At 41.0% G+C, this 10,412-nt stretch overlaps 1 protein-coding gene across 1 annotated transcript; it reads right to left on the bottom strand.

Moving 5' to 3' along the window:
- Positions 1-3,041: 3,041 nt before the first annotated feature.
- LOC120435040 (ATP-dependent DNA helicase PIF1-like) lies at positions 3,042-3,859 on the bottom strand. Its single transcript, XM_039603796.1, has 2 exons — positions 3,499-3,859; positions 3,042-3,177 (listed from the first exon to the last, which is right to left on the bottom strand). The coding sequence occupies exons 1-2, from the start codon at positions 3,828-3,830 to the stop codon at positions 3,153-3,155; spliced, it is 357 nt and encodes a 118-aa protein (XP_039459730.1). The 5' UTR covers positions 3,831-3,859; the 3' UTR covers positions 3,042-3,152.
- Between the last annotated feature and the right edge of the window lie 6,553 nt (positions 3,860-10,412).

Genomic DNA, 10,412 nt, shown 5'->3' with positions numbered 1-10,412 from the left:
AACTTTTAAAACCACAATCCTGAACCTTTAAATTGTGCTGGTTTCTTAGAACATGGCTGAACAGCCGTTTCTATCGGTCTACTTAATCCACTGATCTGTCTACACATCTTTTTATTACTCATTCTTTTTTATGTTTTAATCTAAACAGTGTCCACACAGTGGTAAATGAGAACTGTATAAAGATTTTTGAGTAAACTCAAATGAAAGCCTAAGGTGGTGACACAGTTTTTAACACATGTAAATAATTAAATAAACACATTAGTCCTTTTTGTGAACATGCATAAATAAGTATCATTAGTTTACAGCATTGTTCAGCCATGCCACTAAATGCTTTTTTACACAGTGATTTAACCTGGGCTCAGACACAAAGTCACAAATTTAGTTAGTCCCTGACTTTGAGTTGTGGTTATGACTAATTATTATACACAAGGCTTTATCTATCTGAACTCTAAGGACACAAATATGAATAAACCTATACTTACCAGCTGATACCCCACGTTACACACTAGGTGTGCCATGTGACCTGAAACTTTGGTACAAACCCATCATAATCATTCTGTTAACACTGTTTTTTTTAACACTGTTTATGTTGCTGTTCAGCAGTTTAAAATGTTTTAGATTGGATTACATGGAATGAATTTGAGTTCTCTTGGGATTTTTTGTGTGTGTTTCGTTCTTAGCAGATTTTTTTTACATACTGTAGAATTCCAGTTACCACATTTCTGGTCATATGACATTCCGAGTGCCCACTTAAAAAAATCCCCACAGTTAATTCAACATTAAAACAAAATAAAAATATGTTAAATAAATAAAGGTTTGCTCTGTGATGAAATATTAAACAAGCATACACTGTACAGAGCTCTAACAATGAAAACAATCCTTTAGCCTGTTGATCAGAGAGAGGCAATCATTATGTCCATTTAAAACCTGTAATTAAGGAGCACAACATTTCTGTGAAACTATAAAGTCCCATATGATCCTCATCATGTCCAGTGACTTCAGAGTGGATCCTTCCTGTCATCCGCCCAGTGTTTGATGTGTGGCAAGCAGCACAGAAGCAGGATAGCTGAGGACTTTAAAAGAAGAGCAGAAAACAGGAACATATGTAGTTGTAAATGTAAATATCAGTGATACTTGTCTTGTCAAAGGAATAAAATAATGAAAATGTTAACTTACACACTCATTTAGGGAGGATCTTGACACTGCACAGAGGAGGCACAGTCAGTCTGACAATGATGGTGATCTCCAGGGATGTTTTCCTGCAGCAACAGTCCTGCCGACTGGCCATATGATCCAGAGTAGTTGGTTTGTAAGGAACAGAAAGGTGTATATGTTAGGTAGTGTGCACTTAGAGCTGGTCCTAAGAAACAAACACATCCTGTAATAAACTGAATACCTGTAGTAGTGCTGCTGCAAATATAAAGCCCTTCTATCATGAGTGGTTTCAAAGAAGGTGTTTTGGAGGCTCAGTCACAGAAGCTGTGCAGTCTGTTCAGTCCTGAGTGTCTCAGCTCTGAAGGGATGGATAACAGAGAGAAACACCTGAGTACAGACATTAAAATACACTCAAAATAACACTCCTAAGGTCAAGTGAAAACACAATTTAAACATTTAACAAAGAATTATTACATGTTTTCATGAAAATAATGTCATTAACCCCTTTTGTTGTGAGTAAATCTCTCACCGACTGCTTGAGGACAAGCTAGAAGGAAGACTTATCACAGAATTTCTCCTGTGCTCCAGATGTGAAGTCTCACGCTCTGATAAACTGGCGATGAAGATGGTGATGATGAAGCCTCTCTGATCTGTGGCATTACAGTTTCTGGCTGCTATGTGCTTTACACTGTTGAATTTTGCATGTGAAGCTTGGAGAAGACACAGAACTGTGTCTCTCTTAACAAAAAAAAAAAAAAAAAAAAAGAAACCTGACAACCTCCCACCGCACCCCCCTCCCCAACTCAACTCCCACCTACCCACTCCACTCAACTCCCCAGCCTCACACCACCCGATGTCTATACAAATGTAGGGTATCAGCTGGTAACAAAAAGCAAGTGTAACATATGTAGTACATATGTGACACTGCTGAAACATTCTGGCCAGAAATGTGCAGTTATCAGCCAGTGCATTTATAAATCCAGACTCAGACCCACCCTGATAAATGCACTGGCTGAAACATGATGAAAGCTCATAAAATGTATGTTTCATCGAAAGATTTGTCCAAATATATAATCATATACTTTTGAAAAACTTTAAAGATTATAACAAACTGAAATCAATAACATTTTTTGTAACTATTATTTCAAAATAGAGGCACAGATAAACTGGCTTAACTGTCATTATTGCTGTAATTAGGTTTTTCTTTTTTTTTTTTTTCTTTTTTAAAAAGCAACCGTTAGTCTGTGTTGTTTATTGAGAAACAATGAATAATCTGTTGAACATTTATGTGTTGTGTGGGCAATCCTCTGGTCCACCCTCCTCCCTCCCAGCCACAGTGAGACTGGGGCAGCCTGGCAGGATTTTGAAGCCTGGCTGCAGAGAGGATATGCCTACACTGTTTGTTTTAAACTGCTATATTTGATTTTTCTGACATTCATAGATTACTGATTTTTAGATTTTCTGTAATAAATAAAATTGTCATCTTTTACTGATATCATTACTTAATTCATTTAATTGTATTTTATGTAAAAAAAAAATTCAAACATTATACTGCAATGCAGGGCGTTTTTTTTTCTTAAGTCAACTTTTAAATATCGCTCTACTTTCTTAAGTCATTCAGAAATATAAAATTACTTACTGTATTCAAAGATCTAGATCATGAATCATCACAGGACAATACACAGTATACAGGGTCATGGTAACTATGGTAGGTCTTCATGACTCCAGAATGGAGACATCGCTCTGGCTGAGAAATGAAAATTAGGTCAAGCAGTGTGTTCTTCTTCTCTGTGGTAGGGGCAGTGATGACCTGTGCATATCCCCTAGACTCAAACAGCTCCAGGATTGGTTTTTTGCACTGGATAAAACATTCTCATTAAAATCACCACACACTATGATGGGATGACAGTCCATGATCTCTAATGAGTCTAATAGGCTTACCAGGTTTTTCAGGAATGGCCTCAGAGTGTAGTCTGGAGGTCTGTATACAACTACAATCAGAGCACTGACTGGTGCTTCAACCTTTAAAGCCAGAAATTCAAGGTCAGTTACATTATGGATGTACTGTTTTCATGCACTTGAATGTCACTTTTCACATAAACAGCAACTCCACCACCACTTCTGTTTGCCATCTGGGGAAAGTTTGTGTAGGACAGGTGTCTGTTGCGTTTGAACAAATTGTAATTTTCCAAGTGGAGACTCTCTGCGACAAAAGAGCCCCGCAGGTGTGTTTCTGTTAGGCACAAAACATCTGCTAGACACAATTCATGGTGACTCTTGATGTCATTAATGTGAGCTGGCAGTCCCTCTGTATTATGGTGAACAATGGTGAAAACCTCTGACCTGCTCAGTGTTTGTCTCACGTGTAGAAGAGGCATCATGTCATCAAGGTTGGCTTGTCTCATGTTCTCAAGTGCTGCAGTGATTTCTGGGTTGGTGAATATTTTTTTCTCCTCCATATCAAGAAGATACAGTCCACTGAGAGACGTCACTCTACTGACAGCTACGTAGGCCATGCCGGGCTCAAAAATGCTCTTAAGAGAGACAACAGCTGATGTGGTTGTCATACCCTGTACCTTATGTATTGTACATGCAAAGGCCAGCTTCACTGGGAACTGTCTTCGTACCACTCCTTTCTGCTTTAGATTCTCCTCTGCTCTCTCAATGTACACCATGTCGTCTGCTGGTGTGCGGTTATTCTTTCCAGATGTTTCATTATCCATTTTAAGTCCAAGCTTGATGATGTGTTGGTCATTTTCAGAGTAAACTACTCTAAGTAGTTTTCCAAAAGCTCCATTAACCAAACCATTTTGTATGTCAATGTTTCTGGTGAGCATGACACGAGCTCCTTCTGCAACTTTCAGTGTGTCTGGTAACTCGTTTTACCTCCTTTGAATGGTCTGTCGTGAAGTGCCATTCTGCCAGTTCTAGGATCCTTTCTATAATCATCTGCATGGATGTCAATGATATGAATATGGAGCAGACCCAGTGTTGCAGAGTTGTGCGCATCCACTTCTTTATTAGTTGCAAAATGTGCAACGCATCAGTCGGACAAAGGCCTGGTTCAGTTATGGCCTGTGACAACAAATTTCTGTCTGCTTCGCAAAGCTCATCCAACTTTCCTTTCACACGGATTCTGTTCAGCATCTCAGCAAAGACAACATCATCTTTCTGACGCATAATCTCAGTCAGAGTGATCATCTGAAAATGCTCCCGCCACAGGTCGATCTCGGACGGGTCGTGCACACAGAGAGGTTTAGACTGTCGCACTGGGGTAGCTGATAGAAGTCTCCAACAGCAATGACTGACATGCCTCCAAAGGGTCTCCGAGTCCCTTTGATCTGTTTGAGTCTTGCATCTACATATGCAAAGAGATGTCTTGACACCATAGACACTTCGTCAATGACGATTATTTCAGCATTCAAAAGTTCTGATCTGACTTCATCCAGCTGATTGCCAAGTCCCTGTATGGGAGGTTTTAAGCTTCTAGGGAGCTTGAGTAGAGAATGCAGTGTTGTTCCAGAAATGTTAAATGCTGCAGTCCCAGTGAAAGCGGTTAACAGGACAGTGGGTTTTGATATGTCAACGTCGTCTGCATATCTGGGCACTTTGCTCAGTATCTTAGATGCTTCTGAGTAGATGCATTTGATAAGATGTGATTTTCCTGTTCCAGCACCACCATTAATATAAAAGAAAAACTGCTCTGGATTTAGAGCACAGACTCTTTTAATGCACCAGTCTCTAACTGCATAAAATATGCAGGCTTGCTTCTTATTCAGATTCTGAAACATCTGACGTAACAAAGTGGGATCAATAGCAGGGGGTTCCCTGATGGCTCTGACTTCTGTTGAAGCATCAGCCTGACGGCTGTAGTCGGGCACATCTTCCTGTTCATTTTCATTGTCTCGCTCTCTTTCTTGTTCAACAAGTGGCAACCTTACGAGATCTGATTCAGGTGCCAGATTACACCATTCGTCAGTCACACCTCTGTTCTGCTCATATTCCTCAACAGCGCTCTCGATCTCCTCACTGTTTTTCTCATATTTCTCTCTGTTTCTTTTGACAATGTGTTGCACGTACTCAAGACGGTCAGTACCTGGTAGCTGTACACAGCCAGCACCATAGAAAGCCTGATAGGTTGGCAAAGATGGCGTTTTCAGTTCGTGGTCTGAACGATGAGGAAGGTACAGTTTAAGCAGTCTTCCGTAATATTGCTCTGGATGTTTTTCTTGTGAGCAGCGGTGAAATCTGATGATAGCAGGCTTATCATTTTTGCGCCTTTGCACAAATCCCATCTCATTGAGAAGGGGCAAAACATCTTTACCTTTTGTCTGTTGGCCATACACAATCCTGCAAGTAGCAGCAAAGTCTGCCATGCACATCTCCTCATACTCTGGTGTTTCAGGTCTGGCTTTGTATTTGTCATTCAAAGATGTCATCCAAACATTGGAAGACTCAGGTGTTGTGTTGTCCAGAACTGACAGGGGGACGACTCATTTTCACAGGATTATCATCAGTTGGTATGAATATCCTCAAATACACAACAACTCCACCACCACTTCTGCTGGCCATGTGAGGAAAGTTTGTGTAGGACACATGTCTGTTGCGTTTGAACATGGTGTAGCCGTCCAAATGAAGACTGTCTGCAACAAAGGAGCCTTGGAGGTGAGACTCTGTGAGACACAAAACATCTGCTAAACACATTTCATGATGACTCTTGATGTCACTGATGTGAGATGGCAAACCCTCCGTATTGTGATGGATCAGTATAAGAGTGTCAGGTCTGCTGGCTGTTTCTCTGACCTGAAGAAGAGGCATCATTTCCTCAACGCTGGCTTGTCTCATGGTTTGGAGCGCTGCAGTTACCTCGGGATTGGCATAAATCTTGTTCTCATCCAAGTGATTTTATGATGTTTTTCCTTTTTGATACATCTTCTTTTTAATGTTTCATTTACTCAGTTCTCCTTATAATGTTCCATTTACTCATTTACTCATATGCTCCTGTTAAGAAAGGCTTGGAAAGCACATAGTGTTCACATATCTTTATGTTTTGTCTTTGCTTCTTCTCACACACATACACATGAGCCCTGCAGTAATCGCTGACTCCTGTGAAAGTCTCTTGCAGACACCCTTGGAAACAGGACCCAACTGGCTTCTGTTTTCCTCGAGATAGACAATACACTCACACACACACACACACACACACTGTGTCCCATACATGCCCAGATTGTCTGTTACAGCCTGAAAAACAGGGAATGCTACGATGTATAAATAAAGCTGACTACAAAGCCTCGGGGTGAGTATCACTCGATCACTCACCCGTGCGCACGTAGTTCTCTGAACAAAACTCTGACTGTTTCTGTATTCTTTCAATGTTTAAAAATGTCTTGCCACTGACATTTAATTGGTCCTTCGAGCCGGATAGTTTATTGATATTATTGTATCATCTAACTATTCACAGACGCGAACCACCAGATCCTGACGTCGTGAGTACCTGCACTGCAACCACCGTTTCTAGCGAAGCGAGGAAAAGCCCAGAGTCGTACATTCGCCTACTGGCCAGTGTCTTATACAGGTCCACGACGCCAGGTTCTCGGTGACGCCGGGGAAAAAGAACACAGCGCAACATTGAAGGTGAATATAAAGCAGCTAGAAACACTTTGCGTTGAATAATCGATTTTAGTTTGACACTGCTCAAAGTAGAAGGGTCCTGTGTGGACCGAAAAGAAAAGGACAGACGTGTCCTATGTAATATGCTCGCCCGTGTAAGACGAAACAACCTGCCCTGTGGGGGCCCGTTTCGCAACATAAGCAAGGGTTGGTAGCCAGTATATCTCACGCTCGCCTGCGTAAGACGGATTAACACGCCCTGGGAGGCTTAATCCGCAGCATAAAAACAAAAGGTTGGTAGCAACGCTCGCCTGTGTAAGACGGAGAGGCTTAATCCGCAGCATAAAAACAAAAGGTTGGTAGCCACGCTCGCCGTGTAAGACGGATTACCATGCCCTGAGAGGCTCAATCCGCAACAAAAAAAAGGTTGGTAGCCAGAGAAGCGAGAGTGTCAAATAAAAATAGGATTTTCTCTAAGCGCGCTAACTGTTTGCTGAATGTTTGTTGAGGAGTAAGTGCTTCATTGAATAGGAGCTCTAGGCTCCTGCACTACTCCTACTGTTTTCCTGTGAGTACTGGATGGTGAGAAAGAGAAAAGGTTGCGCGTCAACGCGTAAAATTAAGTCCGCCCTGAATTTAGTTCAGGGTAGAAGGCTGACTTAATAACCTCCTCTGACTCTAGTACCAGAACGTCTCACAGTGTGTGCTGGCAGTATAAATAAAATATAAAATATAAGTATTGCATCGATTAAACAAACTTAGAAATGGGCAACAAATCCAAAAGTAAACTAAATGTCCCACGTGGGAGGGAAAAAAAAAAAAGTAGCCCTCCACATTGACTAAATTAAAAGAAACCCTCCAAGCAGATATAAGTGGAAAAAGAGAGAGATGCATAAGGTATATTATGGCTGTGTCATTGTTCAGCCAAGGAAAGTGTGTCTCCGGCTTGGGTGGGGGTGAAACTGCAGATCGCCCCCACCTTTGGTGGATACATAATAAAATATATATATGAAATATTATAATAGACGATTGTATATTTGTAGTATAGTAGTATATTGTAATATACTATTGTTAAAAGTAGTCTGAATCAAGCTTAAGGTTTGCTCAAACTCAGTATAATGATATATGAGATGAAGAAAATACCAAATCTAATCAAGTGCATAGAGACGCTTGACCTGCTTGAAAACCTGTCATCCTAGATGAGACATTGTTGAGATATAGAGCACACCTATACTAACAACTAAACACCCTTTATACAACAGCTAAGGCCACACAATTGTGAAGCTGAATTAAATATATGGTCACTGCTAAGCTGATGAGCAGGTTACACATTTTTTAGAGCAGGGGCTGCATAAGAACACATCAGAGGGAGGGAAACAGAGTTATTAAAGCTCAAACATGAAGCTGTCTGTGAGCTCAGTTTTTTCCTCATGCTTCTGATTTGTCTTTGGCAGCAGCCTTTTTGCATCCTGACTCGTGTGTAAAGCGTTCAAGCCATCAGTAACTTGTTTTTGTTTCGTTCTGTTTTGTTGGGTTGAAAAATGAATAAATCAGTTTCAGTTGTATCAGTTTGATGATGATAAGTCCAGAGCCAGCTGAGAGCTGGGGTGTCTGTTTTTTGTTTGAAATGTAATTTTGTTTCTCAGCAAGGAACAACTACAATTTCATTTTCTGTTTTTGAGAAAGGAGAATTTAAAATAATAGTAATAATAATAATAATAATAAAACAAAGAGTGATGTTTTGTTTAAGTGATGAAGACAGCTAATACTGCAAATCTTTAAATAAACTCCAATCATGGAGACCTGAAGTCACATGCTTAGGGCACACCCTCTCAGGTGAAGGCAGAAAGCTACTAAACAAAAGAAAAGAAGCCATACAAAATGCGCCACAGCCACAAAACTAAGCATTCACATTTTTTCTGACTCTTTGTGAGCCTGAGTTATGACCTTGGCTCCCTGTTTTTCTGCCTCCACCAAAGGTGGGGGTGACGCTCCCGTGGCATGTGCTCTGTTCTTTTTACTATCACAAAGGAAAAAGGGAGGCCCCTACTGCTCTGTTCTTTTTACTATCACAAAGGAAAAAGGGAGGCCCCTACTCTCTGACCACAGTACTCTTTTCATAACTCAGCGTTATGAAATGTCATGAAACAGTGTAACTCACTCACAGTAAATCAGCAGTATAGGATAATACAAACCTATCTAATAGATCTGGTGATTTTCACATTCTTTCAATTGGGAGGTGTGATGAAACCGAAACTAAATACTGATTAAACAAGAAGTATGATGTGGCCTACAGCAGTATCATGATTCGCTCATTTTGTTTACAGGTATAATGTAATGTAATCTCACAACTACTACAAGCACTTTTGCCTTTCTTAGCACAAGCGAGTGAAGGGCAACTGTTAGAGACATGCCTTGTTTGAGGAAAAGTTAAAATTAACCTGCCTACAAACGCAATGAAAACACAGCTTACACTCATGAACACGTGAAGATTTTCCAGCAAGGTTAAAGCAGCAAGAATTAATATACACCTGTTGTTAAATGATGAAGTTTATCTATTACTAACAAATAAACCCTCTGGGTTGCAGGACAACAATTTAACTTCTTCAAAAAGAAAATAAAGAGACTGGTATGACCAACCAGTGATTAAACAACAATGGTTAAAAGTCAAATTGTGAGATGTTTTCTGCTGATTGAACGACACATGTGATTACTGACGGAAGGAAAATTCCTTTTTGTGCTTTTAAACATGATCTTAAGAATTTAAATATCTACCTGTGTTGTCCTGTCAACTTGGTGAGTTATCAGTTGATTACATCGTGAGAGAAAAGAAAAAAAAAGGGGATGGCTGACACAGGGCCTGCCCGGTGTTTCTCCCCTCTCTTTGTAACACAGCCAGCACAACATAATTTTCCTGTTCATACACTTCTACTTGCTTTTGTTTTGTTTTGTTTTGTTTTTTCTCTTCATGTTTAATTACAGGCTGCTTTGCCGGCCCTGAAAGCCGAGGCTGACCTGGACTCCTGCTCTCCCCTCTACGTGACCCTGACCAAATGCTGCAACAGCTGGACTTATAACAACAATTTCCTGAAAATGTCAACAGGGCTGCAGAAAAGCGATCTTATGCAGCGGAGACGGAGAGCGTTAAAACCAAGGCCCGTTTCACTACACGGGGGAAAATTCTCCGACAGCTTCAGCCGACAGAGCTGTGACGAGACGCCCGCCAAGCCCGAATGAAAAGTAAGGCCGAACAAAAGAATGCTGATCTTGATAACTCTGCATTAACACTGTGCAGGACAGTGATGGACCAACACGGATGATCGGGCAGCAAAAGGGGCGTGGCCGAGACAGGAGGAGCAACTGAGGTCAAAAGGCACCTCAGAACGGACAAAAAACACAGGAGAAGATGCAGTTTTCACCTGCGGTGAGCATGGACACTGGAGAAAAGGACTGTCCCAATTGGGGCCAGAACCAGGACAAACTGAACTTTGAACAGCAGCAATGGTGGCAAGCGGACTGAAAAGGAGGAGGGCAGGACCCCAGGGCACGCTTCAGGCCGTGGTTTACCCAAGACACCAGAACAGGAAAGTGATGAGCACAAACACACACAAACACACACATCTACATACACTGATGAAAAGAAACAC

The sequence above is a fragment of the Oreochromis aureus genome, linkage group 19, assembly GCF_013358895.1.
Source record: "Oreochromis aureus strain Israel breed Guangdong linkage group 19, ZZ_aureus, whole genome shotgun sequence".
Lineage (NCBI taxonomy): Eukaryota > Metazoa > Chordata > Actinopteri > Cichliformes > Cichlidae > Oreochromis > Oreochromis aureus.
This window is presented reverse-complemented; position numbering and strand designations above follow the sequence as displayed.